Source organism: Rhinolophus ferrumequinum (genome assembly GCF_004115265.2).
Source record: "Rhinolophus ferrumequinum isolate MPI-CBG mRhiFer1 chromosome 15 unlocalized genomic scaffold, mRhiFer1_v1.p scaffold_54_arrow_ctg1_1, whole genome shotgun sequence".
Classification (NCBI taxonomy): Eukaryota; Metazoa; Chordata; class Mammalia; order Chiroptera; family Rhinolophidae; genus Rhinolophus; species Rhinolophus ferrumequinum.
Genome location: NW_022680357.1, coordinates 12820126 through 12835638, shown reverse-complemented (window position 1 = coordinate 12835638; position 15513 = coordinate 12820126). Strand labels below are relative to the sequence as shown.

The window sequence follows — 15513 nt, the reverse complement described above, 5'->3', positions numbered from 1 at the left end:
ATAACATTTCAGAAAGTATTTTTTTCATCTTCAAATATCTTTTCCCAGGAAACAGCACTTTTTTGTTTTCACAAAATGAGTAATTTGACCCAGGAAATTCTATATATATAAGGATAAAAAAAACACCTTTGAAAATTTTACTTGGAAAAGGGGTTTAACTGTTAAGACGAGCTACCTTTTAGTAACAGAGGACTCTTTCTGTCTCCCAAATAACTGGATAACCTGCAGTCAAATGGCATCTGACCTGAGGCTCCCGTGATGGTGGATGGATCGCAGAAAAGAACAAACAGGAATGTCACCGGAGGACAAGACGAGAGGACAAAGCAGAAAGTCTGCCACTGGTTAGCATTCACCAACCTTTCTGACCTGCTGTGGCTGGCTGAGCACACGCGGCATGAATGGGTCTTGTTTCTGAGGCCCAGTCTGGGCCAAGCCCGAGGACAAAGCAGCGGTCGCTATCTGAGGCTGAGTCTGGATTCCTGTTTGCGGTGGAGTCTAGGAGGCAAAAAAATAAATACAATAATTGTCAAAATCAAAGTTAGAATCAAGAGTTCAGATGTAGAAGAACTGGTCACTTGGGGACAGATCTGAAATAAGATAAAATGTTTACAGATGCACAGTGCAACTCACCACCACCTAAATTTGAGCCTCAACAATTCTAAACCAGAGTTAAACACCAGACAGTTATTTTCATGCTCTTATTGTTCCTTAAGTGGCTCAGATTTTCCTTTGAAAATTTTGGGAAAATAGGAAATAAAAAAACCACAGCAGGTCTACCTACACCTAGTAGGTCACGTGTTGTAATAATTTTGAGAAATGTGTGAGGGTTAACTGTCCAGAGTCCTGCTTTGAAGGACACTCGCTGGGGACAGACAGCCAGGAGGCAGGCACACACGCCCAGAAGGAAACGCGGTTCTTCCTCCCAGAACATCAACTCTAGTGGAAGATTTGGACAGAAAAGAACGTTTAGAAAAACTAAAGAACAGACTGCATTTCACAGACACTCTAAAGATTAAACAGGGGAGTTAGGATTTTTGCGAATGCCTTTGGGTCATGCCTCCTAAACCCAGGGGTTCACTCTGCTGGGAAGGGGGTCTGGGGGGTCAGGTTGAGCAGCACTGCGGCAAATGGTTTCTGTTTACTGGGGCCATTTTGTTCAAACCTACCCGGATCACGTCACATGCAAATAGCTTAAGGTCAGGGCACAGGTTATGTGGGCCTAAAAGGCAACCTCACCAATGACATCTCTCAGTAACACCCTCCTGCCAGGTTTGGGTCCCGTTTTCCTTAGGGCAGGCATCTTGAGTTAATGGAGTCCTTTGAGAACTGCATTTGGGAGGCAGAATAGAGGAGGGAACGCAGTGGGCCAGACGGCCTCTGTGCAAACACGAGGCTGTCCCTGGGCAACCTGCCAAACCCTCAAGGACCTGTTTCCTCACCTACAAACGGGCTTTAACACTAGGATCTTTGGGGGGTGGGGGGATAAATGAAGTAAGCCATTTAAAGTACTTGGTGCTGTACCATGTGAACAAAAAGTACACAGTGACAGCAGCTACTGACGTTATCATAATGTCACAGGCATTTAAAAATGTCCACCTGTATGATATTGTGTCAAAGGTAACAGGTACAAAATAAAGAAGCGCCCCGGGGGTGGCCGCTTAGCTCAGCTGGTTAAAGCGCGGTGCTCTTAACACCAAGGTTGCCGGTTCGATCCCCGCATGGGCCAGTGAGCTGCACCCTCCTTAAAGAAAAAAAGAAGCACCCCTTGTTTGTTTTTACTGTATAAAAACAGTGCTATTCAAATTTTTGAACATCCCACACACATACTCCTCTCTCCACCCCGCCCCCGCATCTCCGAAGCCTGACTGGCCTGCATCTGCATCTATGGGGAGCCTGGTGTTCCCATCAGCAGCGTCTCCATTCTCGCAGCTGGCGGGCACAGCACTGAGAAGACGCCCTGCACACCTGGAGTTGGAGGCCGCCCACGGGGAGCTGCACCGACGTGACGCTGGAGCCCTGGATGGACACGGGCAGCAGCAGCTGAGCAGTCTGCGTGGCCAGCAAGGCCTGAGGCTGGGCGACGACGGCAGGCGGCGGCTGGCCCTGGGCACTCACGTAGAACTGCGGGACGATGGCCTGCTGCTCGGCCTGGGCCGCGGGCACCTCCTGCTTGATCACGACAGCTGTTGTGGCACCGAGGGTCTGGCCACCTGCAGAGACGGGCGGGGCTGCAGAGTGGCTGGCTCCGGGGACAGGGACGGGCTGCCTGGGGCTGGAGCAGTCATTGAGCGAGGACGTCTCGTCTTTGACAGAGGAAGCCACAGCGCCATGCGTCTCTAACTTACTGACAGAATTCCCTGGGGCGCTGGGCTGGCACTCCAGGGGCCGCGGCTGCTGCTGCTGGCCTCGTTTTTCAACCTCCAGTTGCATTTTCAGAACCTCCACGAGCTTCTGCTCTTGTTCCAGTTTCCTCTTCAGCTCTTCGATCTGCTTTTCTTTCTCCTGCAGCTTGCGGTCCTTCTCAGCTGCATCCAGTTCCAGGCTGGACAGAGTGCTGCTGGTGGGGCTCAGGCTGTCCTCGTTACTCGTCACTCTCAAAGGAGAGGAGCACAGGAACTGGGAAGGGGACATCATGGTCAGAATCTCGGTGAAAGTGTCCGCCATGTTTGTGTCCTCGGCACTGAGACTGGACTGCTCGGAGGGAGACGGCGAGATTGGCAGAGGCGAACTAACATTTTCCACGTGGGCCGTGCTGCTGCTGCCAGCGGATGGCAATTCTGCCTTGAAAGTGGAGCCTGCACTAGTCACAGAGCTGTGCAGTGCGGTCACTGGCAGTGCCTTGGTGACTTCTGGGCTGCTGGTGACAACGGCAGATGTGGACACCGCCACGATGCCATCAGTGGCAGCGCTGCTGCTGGTCGCTTCCTGGAAGGGTTTCAGGCGCTCGATCAGGTTGGGCTTGGTGCCCGACACCGGAAGACCCCTCAGCTTCAGCTCCGTCTTCAGTTCCGATACCTGGAAGTACAAACAAATCAGCTCTCTGCTCTGGTGTCACAACTTTTTGACAAACCTACAGGATACTTTCTGTGACAGAAAAAAGGCTCTTACATCTGTCAGACAATCCATATTACAGCACATCTGAAAGTGGGACAATTTCTTTTTCTTTTTTAACACACAACTACATACCTGAAGAACTTGAAAGGCTTGTGATAATAAAGCAAGGGTTTTCAGAGGGTAACTCCTGTTATAACAGCTACATTTACTGAGCAATTGCTATGTACCAGGCGGTGTCGGAAGTGCTTTATTTTTTCAGTTACGCTTCACATGAGGTGTAGATTATTATTCTTATTCCCATTTTATAGATAAGGAGATTGAGGCAGAGAGAGTTCAGTCACTCGTCCAAGCTACCAGATTGCTGAGCTGGGGTAGAAACCCAGAAAGGGTGGCCTTGGAGATCAGGTTTTTAACTGTTACATGTTTCTGCTTCTCCCAAACTTGGCAATGAGCAAGGAAGAAAAACAATCTGCCTCTGGAGTCAGAACTGGTATGGAACCAGCACATGGTATGTGTTCAATAACTGCGAGTTACTACTGGCCATTCTAAAAGACACTTACTGGACGTAAGAGGAAAGTACCTCTCTAAGGCCTGTCACAGTGTTGGGGGAGGTGAATGTCTATTGAAAACTCCCTACGTCCGCCTGACAAACCTGGCAGATCATTACATTTCTGGGGTGCTTATGGTGAATAAACTCCCCTGAGAATTATCACCTTTAAGTCGTCCAGGCTAGAAGGCAGGGGTCCTGGCTTTCTCACAGGAGCACATGTGTTCTGTCTGGCTGCGTTAGGTGTCGTATTGTTCAAAGCCGAATTCCCACTGTTGTTAGTTTTGTCATTGAGTGGCCTTCAAAAGAAAACGATAGAGTTTATTATAATTTCTGGACCTGACATTGCTTCCACTAAAAATTTGACTGTTAGTTTATATAGAGAGAAAAAAAAAACACAAAAATACCCCCATGGTCATGGATTGGAAATCTCAATATGGTAAAGATGTCAATCAAATTAGATCCCACGAAAAATACGTGCAGGTTTTGTCTGTTGGCCTGGTAGAGATTTACAGGGTGATTCTAAGCTTTACATGGAAATGCAGAGGACCAAAAATGGCCATGGCATCCTTGAAGAAGAAAAGCAAAGCTGGGAGAGTCATGCCACTATATGCCAATATCTCCGACAAAGCCAGTTAGCGAGACGGCATGATGCTGGTGCCAGAGCAGGACAGCAGCCCAGCGGGAGAGAAAGGTGGATCTGGAAAACAATAATGCTTTTAGAAGAAAACTGAGGATACTACCTTCATGGTTTCTTAAGCAGGACAGAAAAAGCACTAACTAAAAGGGACACCTTTACGAGGGTGAAAAGTCAAGCCACAGGAGAAATATCTGTAACAACACTTTTCTGACAAAGGCCTCATATCTATAATATACAAAGAAGTCCTGCAAGTCAGTAAGAAAAAGACAGAAAACCCAATGGGAAAATCTTGAACAAGCATACCACGAGAAAATTTGCCCAAATGGTCAGTAAATAAGTGACCAAAGTCTTCACCTCAGCAGGTGTAAGGAAAATGAAAATCACACCTAGAAGGATCACTGCTGCAATGAGCAAGACTGACCATACCAAGTACTTGGAGCAGCCAGGGCTCGCAGACCCCACGGGGACACCCACTTTGGAGAACTATTTCATAGCATCTACTAAACAAAAGCCCACCAATTCCATTCCTAGGCAGACACCTGACAAAGACAGCTGGCAGCCAAAAGACGCAGTCTAGAATGATTACGGCATCCTTCATAACATCCTCAACTGGAAGGAGCCCAATGGTCCATCAAGAGAATGATGGGTGGAGAAGGCAATAAAGACTGACCGCTGCTAGCTGCACCAATAAAGATGCGTCTCACAAACAACGTGGAGCAAGGAGCCAGACACACACGTGTACTGTGGGGTTGCATTTATATAATGTCAGTCGGTAGCAGGCAAAATCATCTGTGGGACAGACGTCAGCATGGTCACCCAGAGGGACGCAACAGGCTCTTTCAGACACCGGGAACGTTCCATTCTTTGATTTAGATGGTAGTTACAGGGGGTTGCTTACTTTGGCATCAGTTTTCACTTATGATTTTATGGGCTTCTCTGTATATAAGTTATACTTCATTATTTAAAAAATGTTGGTGAACTAGTTGTGAAGGTCCAGAGTTAGGTGCTTTCGTACTAATTTCCCTAAACCCCTTTCCATGTCACCCCCACCCCCACTTTCTGACGCGACAGTCCTGGCAATGGTGGCGTTTCCTTTTCTGGTGGTTGATACATATTAAAGAAAGGTGAAACAATGGCTGACGCTGTACAGCCAATTCCGTTGCAGCCTCAGGCTTTGTCATCATGTAAGCCCTGGCACTGAAGCCAGACCGACTCTGCGTTCCACGTCCTGAAATAGGGTTTGAGGTGGGCAGCTCAGAGGTGAGGATGGCCTGGATGAGTTTTACGAAGCCTGTGTTTGAAACCAGTTCTGGGCGGGCTTGTCAGCTGCTAACTCGTCACATTCATTCAAGTCTTTTGAAACCTGCCTGAAATTTTGTTCAGGTTAACTATCTGAAATGAAGTTTCTTGGATTTTGGATGAAATGACAAATATTTTCGTATCATTGTTTTCGTTTCTAAAAATTCAATTTGTAAATCTTTTTGAATATGAAAACATTTTATTTCTATCAGTTTCTCAACCTTATATTCATTATTGTCCCAACCAGGAACCTTTGTAGACACTTTTTTCCTGATCACTCTCCCTATGAGATTTTAATACCGTAGACATACTGCACATTTATGTATTGTATGTGTCTGTGATTTATTGAATACAAAGTTGTATTCAATAAATCATGTAAGAATGCATGATTTCAGTTAATTATTCTATTCACCGCCTTTTTGGTTGCGATTCTACAATACTGTTACTGATGAACAGTTCAGTGTTTAATTCAACCTTTAAAATAACAGAAATACGTTGATCTATTTTTTTCCCCAAATCAAGAGAAAGGAGGGGTGGCTGACGAATGTGATCACGTACAGAAGAGAAACCTGAAGCTGAGACACAGAGTGGCCTCCAGGGCCCTCCAGCCAGTGGCCACACTGGGGCAACGTGTCTTCGGGCTCTCGCCCTCTCCCTGGTACCAAAGGGCTGTGACCAGAAAACACCCCCTGCTGCGGGCACTACTGGACTTCCACATTCAGTTTCTTGCAATGAATTTTGGTAAAAATAAAGTGTGTTAAAAAACAACATCTCCATTTTTAGGACCTGGGAATTAAACAGAACTGATGTTCAGTCTTTGAGTGGTGAAATAATCCTCCAAACTAAGTGATCCTTGCTCGTGCTGGTTCCTGGATCTTTTCCTTGGGCGGGTGCTTGGTCACTTTGGTGGTGGGAGCATCTGAGGGGGGAGGGGCCCGAAGCCTTGATGGAGAGACGGAGCACTGTGTGGAGTTCGGGACCCCACACGTTGGGTGCATCCTTCCCATCTACAGTCGGCCCCACACAGCCCGGTTCCTTCATACAGGAAAGACTGTTTCATAGACAGACAGCACCAAAACAACCCCCCCGGGGATTTCAGTTCAACAACTTCCTCATCTGGGAGTGGGCTCAACAGCATCCGTCTTCCTAGAGTCACTGCGGGGATGGACGGAGATGACATGCAGGGTTGAGCACAGCGCTCAGAGCGCCGGAAGGAGGCCAGTAAACGTGAGCCGTCACCAGCACCACCGGTGCCAGCCAGCGCAGCGCAGGGCAGTGGGATGCCTCCCAGGGCGTGGAGAGGCGGTACAGCAGTGGCCCTTTGTCTCTGATGCGCTCCCAGTTCTCTTTGGCTTTCCCTGGTCCCCTGCCAATGTCAGCAGCTCCCTCAGGCCTGCTCGCTCTTAAAATAACAACATGCTCCAAAAATTCTTCCTTCCTTCGTGTCTGTGTCCTGATGTTTTAGATTTAAGTGCTTCACAGTAAGGCCTGAATGACTAATCCATCCAATCTTCTTGAGATATTTAGTTCTTGAAAGAAGCAAGTCAACTGACAATCACTAGCATGTGAGGAGATATTTCTTACAGAGAAGGTTTTTAGGGGGTCTTCACTGGTTTCTACCCTGTGGAGGAATGCTGAGCCTACATGGAGAAAACAGAAGCAAAGTCTCTCTAGATCACATGATTACAGAGAATAATTTTTCCTTGTAATGAGACTTGATTTTTTTCTAGAGATTCTTTTATCAAGTTGAATGTAAATATCCCTTTCTCCTGAAAAGTGAACAAAATGAAGGACATTTTTATCTGTTTCCCAGAAAAGGCATGTTGAGGATGTATATATAGAAGTTTCCTTTGTTACGTAATTAAAATAAGCTAAGTAAGATGTCTTGCTATGAATTCAGCCTCAGAAATTGTGAGAACTCCCTTGCTCTGTCCCTCCCAGCTGGGCTCAAACTCCGGAAACAAGCTCCTTCGCCACCGCCTTGGTTACCGCGCACGACTGCCTGCCTGGACCGCCTGTCCTCTGCCCCTTCACTTCCGTTATCAGTGCCCTTCCATCTTCTCGCATCAACTTGACTTCAGAATTTCCAACTGGTTTTCCCGTTTCCAGGCTCCCCTCCAGTACTGGACTCAAACTGTTCTTTCTTGGTTTTGATTTCACCAGGTCACTGCGGCCTCCGAAACACCCACCCCCTCAGGATAAGGGTCTGCTCACCTTCAGGGTCCGCCGGACACTGGCTCCACTTTTCTAAAAGTTAACCATATGTTATTTAACAGGGCACTTTGCCCACCATCCTGCAAACAGGCATTGCTACGCCTGCCTCGCTACCTGTGCGCACATCACTGCCCTTTTGCTTGGAGGGGCCCCTCCCAACTTGAAGGCTCTTTCCCACATACGCAGCCTGCCTTTTTCATAAAGCTTTCCTTGACCACTCCAGCTTTTCTGCTCATTGTTTTAAAAAAACCGTTTGTATCACGTTCTTATACTTATGGTTTTCTCACAGCATTTAACACTACCCGAGTAAATGATAGGCAAATCTTTCCTGAGTGAGTAACTGAAAAGTCACTTCTAACTTGAAAAGTCCAGACAAAACTCCTCTGGAGGACAAACGCTGGACTGGCACACAGGCCACTCTCCCACTGTGTGACAAGCTCTGATGACAACGAAATGAAAAGAATCACTGAACACAAATCAATCTCAACATCCCACGTTCAGTGACTAGTGGTTCCGCTTAAAGAACCACGGCGGCGCGGTCTCCCCCCGCCCCCCACCGCACGGAGCCGGCCCCGGCCCCGCCCCGCCGGCCCCGCCCACGAGGAGCCCCGCCCCCCGTACTTGAGTGGCGCGGGCAGGATGGTCTGGTAGTTGTAGTGCTGCTGCTGCTGCTGGCTCAGGATCTGCAGCTGCAGGAAGAGCTGCTGCTGCTGGAGCAGGCGCGCGTAGTTGGAGTCCAGCGGCGGCTCGCTCTTCTCGCCTTTCTGGTCTGGTGGAATGTACTGGTGGTACTTCAGCTTCTTCACCCGGGGTTTGGGGTCTTTGCACTTTTTGCTGCGGTGCTTGTCGTTCGGATTCTTGGGGTGGCTTTGCTATTTGCGAGAAAAAGGAGATAACATTGTAAGCGATGCCGCCACCGCACGCGCGCAATCGGTCCTACTGCGCCTCGGCGGTTTGCAATGAAATAGCAGTGCGCCTTCGGAACCGGTAGAGCCACCCTGGAAAGCAATATACTAGACACATTTCAATAGCCAGGAAAGCATCTGCATGCGCCCGTGACCAAGAAATCTTGCTCCTAAGAACTTATTTCACCTGCTGCCGTGCTCCCTTAGCCCAAGGGCCAGAAGCTCAGCTCTGCATTATCTATCTATTCAAGTCCAGCAGACATTCACTTTGCGTCTCCTTGTGTGGACACACTGCTGGGAGCCTACGTATATTATCTCCTAGTGAAAAACAGGTTGTATACTACATATTCAATAGAAAAAAGATTAGGTATATTTCACTATAACTATGTAATGTTTTTTTTTTTTTTGTAATGTTTTATAATCATTAAAAACTCTATGGAGAATATGCAAAACCAGAAAAAGGCTTCTAATGAGAATAAAGCAGAATATACAGCCATGTGTTTCTGTGGAAAATATACAAAAAAGAAAATCGTAATGTGAATATGAATTTAAAGAAATTTTTCAAAAATACTACATTTTTTTCAAAGTGGGGTGTAAGACCCCTACTTATTAAGAATCAGATGTCTTTTTCCTGAGTTCTTTTCTTGTTAATTTATTAGTTGTCACATCACTTTCTACTTTTTAGTTATTCATATTATAACTTCATCTGGAAAAAAAAGTCCACTAGCAAAACAAAACAAGGTATAGGAAATTATTCCTAAGCTGCTTTAGGTAAAATACTCAAGACAACTCTGAGAAGTACTAAATTAAATATAGTTACAGAGGGGGCCAAAAAAATGTATACACATTTTAAAAAAGGAAAAAACGGTATTAAAATTACGCTTTTGGTAACCACTTTGAGCACCGTTTATAATCGCAGAAGTTAAACGTATTCATCTCGTTACAATTTTAAACAATTTTTTCCTTTCTTAAAATGCGTATACATTTGTTTTGGCATCCTCTGTACTGGTGTGATGTTATATGTGTTCTCATTCAAAGAATTGGGACATTTCAAAAACAATCCCCCAAAAAACAAAGAAGAAAATAAAAATCGCCATATTCTACAGAGCAGAGATTGTCACTGTTAATATCTACTTTTTACTCCTTGGCCATCTCTGTTCAGTCATACTGGCGTCCTTGTTCAGTGACTTCCGGTTTTCTTCCCACAGACAATCTCATGGCAACTCCCTCACCTTTCAGATCTCTGCCCCAATGTCCTCAGCTGCTTTTGCCCGAGCCCTCTATTTGAAATAAACGTCTCCTCCTGTCTCCCCAGCAACCCCTAGACTCACTTTATTCTTCACCACCCACTCCCTTTGTTTTGTCCTGTTTACCTCCCACTCCTAATCAAGGAGGGGGATGCTTTGTGATCTTTTCGTCACTGCGTTGTTTGCTCCTCGTGCCCAGAACTGCCTGGCACACAGAAGGTGCTCAATAAGTATCTGCTGAATAAATGAATGATGAATTTGTATGCTATTTAGAAATCACTTGGATTACCAGGGACTTGAAATACATCACAATGTCAGACAATATTCTTGCCTGCTAAAAATCCTCCTGCGCTGTCACAATATTAATCAATTCCCTGTCACCTGCTTATTTTGTTACCAAGAAATTTTATTTCTAGTCTTTTCAAACTGATCATAACAACGGATGGGGTCTGGGTTAAGGAGGTTTGACTATTATTGTTATGTGATGACAAAGAGACCCAGCCACAATCAGAAAGGGACCTGTTGAAGAGGGAGGGGCACATAAACACAAGAACCAATATTCCTCAGACCAAATCCGCTGTGGCCTATTAGCCAGCACATGTCTGTTCTCTCGGGTAGTGAGGGTGGGAAGCAGCTCTCCTCACAGCAGGACCCCGATACGTGCCTGTCCTCTGCTGCCACAGTCCCAGGGCTCCCCACCTGAGCCAGTGTCCCACAGTCTGAAGCAGTGCCAGCTGCCCTAGAACCAAGCCAGACACCCATGAAGAGCAGAATGTCAGGGACCAGGAGAGGCAGAGAACAAATATTCAGTATCTGCATCCAAACCCTCTTTGCACCATTAGTGGTCCCTGCTTGGGGATGTGGGAAGAGGACGGAAGAGCTGATTTGACTGGCACAGTTGCCAATTGCCACCTTCTGGAATTTGTGGCACTAACACTAAGTGATGGAAGATGGTGAAATACCCTCTGCCCTGAAGCCACATACACTCGGCCACACCGACGGAGAGCCTGGAATAGAAAGAGAGCCATCTCTCCAGGAAGGTCAAGGACAAGGGCCAGTGCAGGGGACAGGAGGAGGTGAGGACTATGCGCCAGGCTAACCGCTTCCGAGGTGTCCTGTAACAGGTGAGCCCAGAAGGCGGCACGAAGGGTGGCCTGGAATTCAGGAGGCTGGTCTGTCCTGGCTTCGTCGCTTCTTCGCTTCTTTGGGCCTCAGTCTCCTCATCTGAATGGTGAGGGTCAGCTAGCTCTCTAATGTCCTTTTTTAGTTCCAAATGTTTGAGATCTGTGTCTGCTAGTTTTGGCAAAAGCCACACCTGACAAGATTAAACTATTCTTCAGTTTATTCCCCCCACCCCCTTCATTTAGCAGTTCTAAATACTAAACACTTGAAAAATGTACTATATATTAAAATTTTTAATCTTCCGTGGGATTTATTCTAACTGAATAATTTTGACCAAGTAAAATGCAGGGAACAGTGCCACAGATCTGCAGCTTATCTGAAGAACAAGCTAAGCTTCAATGGGCCAAATCAGCTAAATCACAAAAACATATTTGCTTCTCTAAAACCTTTAACCTATCGTGTAATATATCTGGAATAGCACTGCGTTTGACCTTGTGTACAAAGCCCCAAATCATGTAACCACTAAAGACATCTGTTGGTGAGAGTCATGCTTCTCGTGCTGTGTTAAGGCAGCGCCACCTTCCTCTGTCCCCCATGCTGTGTCTTGGTGGCCTGGATGAGGCAGGATGGTCCCGAAGGCCCTCTGCGCTGCTCCAAAGTTTCACACAGACTACCTTGTGTGCTCTTCTGTGACTACAGAATAACAGGTCATTTGTTGAAGGTGGCAGTTTCAAATTGTAAAGCCTGGTCTAGCAAGTCCTCCCGTGGTTTTGTTTTCAGGCTTCAGGCTACAAGGCAGGCGGGCGAGGCGGACACATGCCTTTGTCCTCTGTGCACAGGGCTACAGACGATAGTCACGGTACAGACAGTCCTGCGTGTGTGCGGGGTACCCACCTTCACCAGTGCTGGCCCAGGCTTTGCTGAGGACACAGTGTTTGTGGGGAGCACAGGAGCTGTGGACCTTGGGGGGGGCTGATCCGCAGGAGTGGGAGTTTTCAAGAATTCAGGAACTGCTGGGGACACTGAAGTAAACTGGTGGAAAAGGCAGAAAGGGAACAAGTCTGTGAAATCAATGACAGTAAAAATAGGAAAACCAGAATTATAAGAGAATGACCTCATTTTTCTTTTTTTCTTTTAAGTCCACTAGAAAAGAAACAAAAGAAAAGCATACTAGTACTTCTGAGACCCAAACGGAGGAAGAACATGCATCACCCTGGTGAAGCCAATTATTTAGTCTTTGCCCCAACAGCAACGAGAAGCTAAAGCTAAATAAGGCTAGACTGGCTGAACTGCACAACTGTTTTCTCAGAAATACGGTCAGAACCACCCTTTTTTGGCAGAAAAGACATCCACGGCTCTTGTAAAAATGTTCAAAACAATACATGGTATTCATAGGTTTTCCTGCCGTGCAGGTCATGCTAATCTGGCCTAATTCAAATGTCATGTTGAAGTGCTCGGGCACCGGCCGAATCCCCTGCCACACCCAGGTCCGGTCGGCCCGTCGGGGAGGAAGGCTCCACTCCTGCCCCGTGGCTGGGGCTCCCACCTGCAAACCCGACTGGTACTCTTGTTAACCACTTCTCCCCATTCCTGCAATGGGATACATTCTGGGAAGACGGACCTTGTCACTGACTGTCCCCTCACACTTAAAGCAAGAAGTCAGTGTGTCACCTAGACCCAGATAAGCAATTTCTGAATCTCAACCTGGAGTCATACATGAACAAAGGAGCGACAGAAGGCTTTGTGAGGTTTCTATCAACCACCTCACAGCCTCTTCCCACTGGCAACCTGCTTTAAGTAGATTTCAAGTATTCATTTACTGGAAAGAGATACCACTATTACAAGACATCAGTTAAATGCTGCCTATTGATTACTACTTGGACTTACTATTGCCAGCCTTATCTTAAGGAAAAACGTCTTCTTCCTTTATCACTTTCACTTCCCTGAACAACTCTTCAATTCATTACAACCATCAAAATCAGTTCTCCTGTTGAAGTATTTGGGTTTAAAAATAGCAAACTGTATTTTCCCTCCTGAAAATAAATGACCTGAAAAGTCAGAGGGCTATTAGCAACAAGAAATATGAAGCTTGGCGCGTACTAGTTACTCAATAAATATTTGTTTAATGGGTGAATGGGAATTCTTTGTGGCTTTACTCATGCTAGGTCACACTCGCGAGCCCGCTGAGACTGTGAGTACGTGAGTGAGTGTGCAATTAATTGTGCGTGCCCATGGCGGCTCTCTCCCTGAGGCTTGTTTTCACTTTGCCATGGCTTTCAGCTCTTAAGTAATTATCAGTAACTGTAAGTGCTAACAATGTAAAAGACTTGACCTTTTAAAGATGGCTATCCTCCATTTCATTTTCAAACAGAAAGGAAAGGACTTATCCAACAGTTTTGACACCTGTGTTCCAGCAGACTTCCACCCCAGATAGCTCCTCAGTGAACCTCTGACAGGAAGTGGAAGATGACAGCGCTGATCACTGCTTTAAGGGACAGGGTTTTATGTTACTTGTTTTCCTTTCACTTAGCACATTTTGGGGACATTGGGATACTTATCTCTGGGATAATTTTCACACAAGGGAAACATTCCTTGGCTATTAAATAATTGGCATACGAAATAGAATCAGATATTTGAATTTTGAAATATATGTATTTCCTTGCAGATAAATTCTACTAACCTGGCAAGCTATTTTACCAGTCCAGCCCCACTGACTGATGTGATAGTGGTGACACATTTGAGAGCAGTGTTAATAATCTGAAAAATAACCCAGGAACACGAATGTGCTATCAATTGTGAGATTTATGAAAATGTTTTGCCTGTAATTCTAGACCCTGCCTAGCTGACCTCAGCCTTAATTACTGATATTCCCATCTTAATAGCTCTTTTGGTATTTCAGTGTGACTTTGCTACCCAGAAAACCACAGACTCCAGCATAACACAAGAATAACTCAACTGAGATATAGTGATAAACTTTACCTAACGTAGAGATAAATTCCGGTTAAAAAGGGAGAAGTATCTAAACACTTCTTTACATTTTGCCAGCCTTTTTTTCTGTGCCTTAGAAAGGACCTCCCCAAAACACCTTGGATCATATCTAGATGTTAGAATCCTAGTGGTTAGGGTCCCCCCACCCCCAAATCTAAATATTAATGCTTTTGAAATTACAGTATTCCAAAAAGGATTAAAAGAATATCCAAGCCATAGAGGTGACCACACTTATTTTGTTTCATAGTATGCGATATGTTAAAATCTTTTTTAAAAAAATCTTTAAATATGTTTAAATCACCACCAAACTTGTTTACGTTATGTACTATCAAAATTTAACCTCAAAATGATTCAGAATCTCTTCTGCAAAAAACACACAAAAACCCACAAAAAACAAAAAAGCCCAAAACTTTGTTTTGCGGCATCTAAGAGCTATTATTATCCTAAGTTAGAGGTCTCATGACCACCAGTTCTTGTTATCCTAACACACGAAATGTCAGAGAAACACTTGTTTTATGATGGGTATTTATGTATTAAATAAAATTCAAAAGAAAGCACTTCCAATCTTAAAGACTGTCCTCTTATTAGATATTGTTATGGGAAAGTCCTGTGACAAAAGAAGCGCATGACAGAAAAAATGTTTATGCTGATTTAAAGTTATGTAACATTTCAGGTGTCTGCAGTGGTTCGTTCTGAAAAGATGACACACTTGCCCAGGACCGATCAATGTCCTCTGGTAAGTTTCTTTTCCACTAGAATTTCTTTATGCAATTCAGAGGGACAGAAACTACATATTTAAAAACACTGCTTTTTTTGTTCTGTAGATTTAAAAATCTATAATAAATGTGTTTTTATTTAGGATGCAGCAGAAATCTTAATTAAGATGGCAAAATGCAAATAAATTCAAATTACAGTTATTCTTTAAATATTGTTTCCATATTCCAATCCCCAGACAAATAAAACGAACACTAGTCAATGAATGAGTTGAATACAAATAAAAAACATATGCTTTGTGCATTTAATAGATGGATATTTTCTGTAAAAGTCAAGCTTTGTTAAAACATATCACCTAGAACTGACCACTTGTTCCTATAATATATAGTTATAAGTTTAAACATTTCATTTTTAGAACAAGTCACTGAACATTAAAAGGGAATTAAATGACCCATCAGCACAACAGTTAGTGGACATTTACCTGATTATTAGTAAGGACTTGCACACACCTCGCATTTAAAAAAATCTATTATTTAAAAAAATTGTGGTAAAACACACAACATAAAATTTACCACTTACACCATTTAAAGCGCATAGTTCCACGGCCGTAAGGACATTTGCATTGTTCTGCAACCATCACCACCATCCGTCTTCATTTGCTGCTGGCTATCCAGTTTTCTCAACACCATTTTTTGAAAAGACCGTCCTTTCCCCATTGAGTGACCTTGGTACCCTTGTCGAAAATCATTTAATCATAAAAAAGAAGATTTGTTTCTGGGCTCT

At 44.9% G+C, this 15513-nt stretch overlaps 1 protein-coding gene and 1 long non-coding RNA gene across 7 annotated transcripts in view; one reads left to right on the top strand and one right to left on the bottom strand.

Moving 5' to 3' along the window:
- Window positions 1-15513, bottom strand: part of MRTFB (myocardin related transcription factor B) — a 168302-nt gene that overhangs the window by 11913 nt on the left and 140876 nt on the right. For 5 of the 6 annotated variants that reach the window (XM_033102063.1, XM_033102062.1, XM_033102065.1 and 2 more), the window contains 5 exons: window positions 11923-12060; window positions 8376-8626; window positions 3768-3900; window positions 1966-3015; window positions 358-495 (listed from right to left, as the gene is read on the bottom strand). In XM_033102063.1, the coding sequence (XP_032957954.1) occupies window positions 358-495; window positions 1966-3015; window positions 3768-3900; window positions 8376-8626; window positions 11923-12060 (1710 nt within the window). The remainder of the gene's footprint in view (window positions 1-357; window positions 496-1965; window positions 3016-3767; window positions 3901-8375; window positions 8627-11922; window positions 12061-15513) is intronic. The other variant, XM_033102064.1, reaches the window with a different exon arrangement.
- Window positions 1-15513, top strand: part of LOC117019848 (uncharacterized) — a 57420-nt gene that overhangs the window by 29779 nt on the left and 12128 nt on the right. Inside the window, exon 2 of the long non-coding RNA XR_004422577.1 lies at window positions 14690-14752. This is a non-coding gene — a long non-coding RNA (uncharacterized LOC117019848). The remainder of the gene's footprint in view (window positions 1-14689; window positions 14753-15513) is intronic.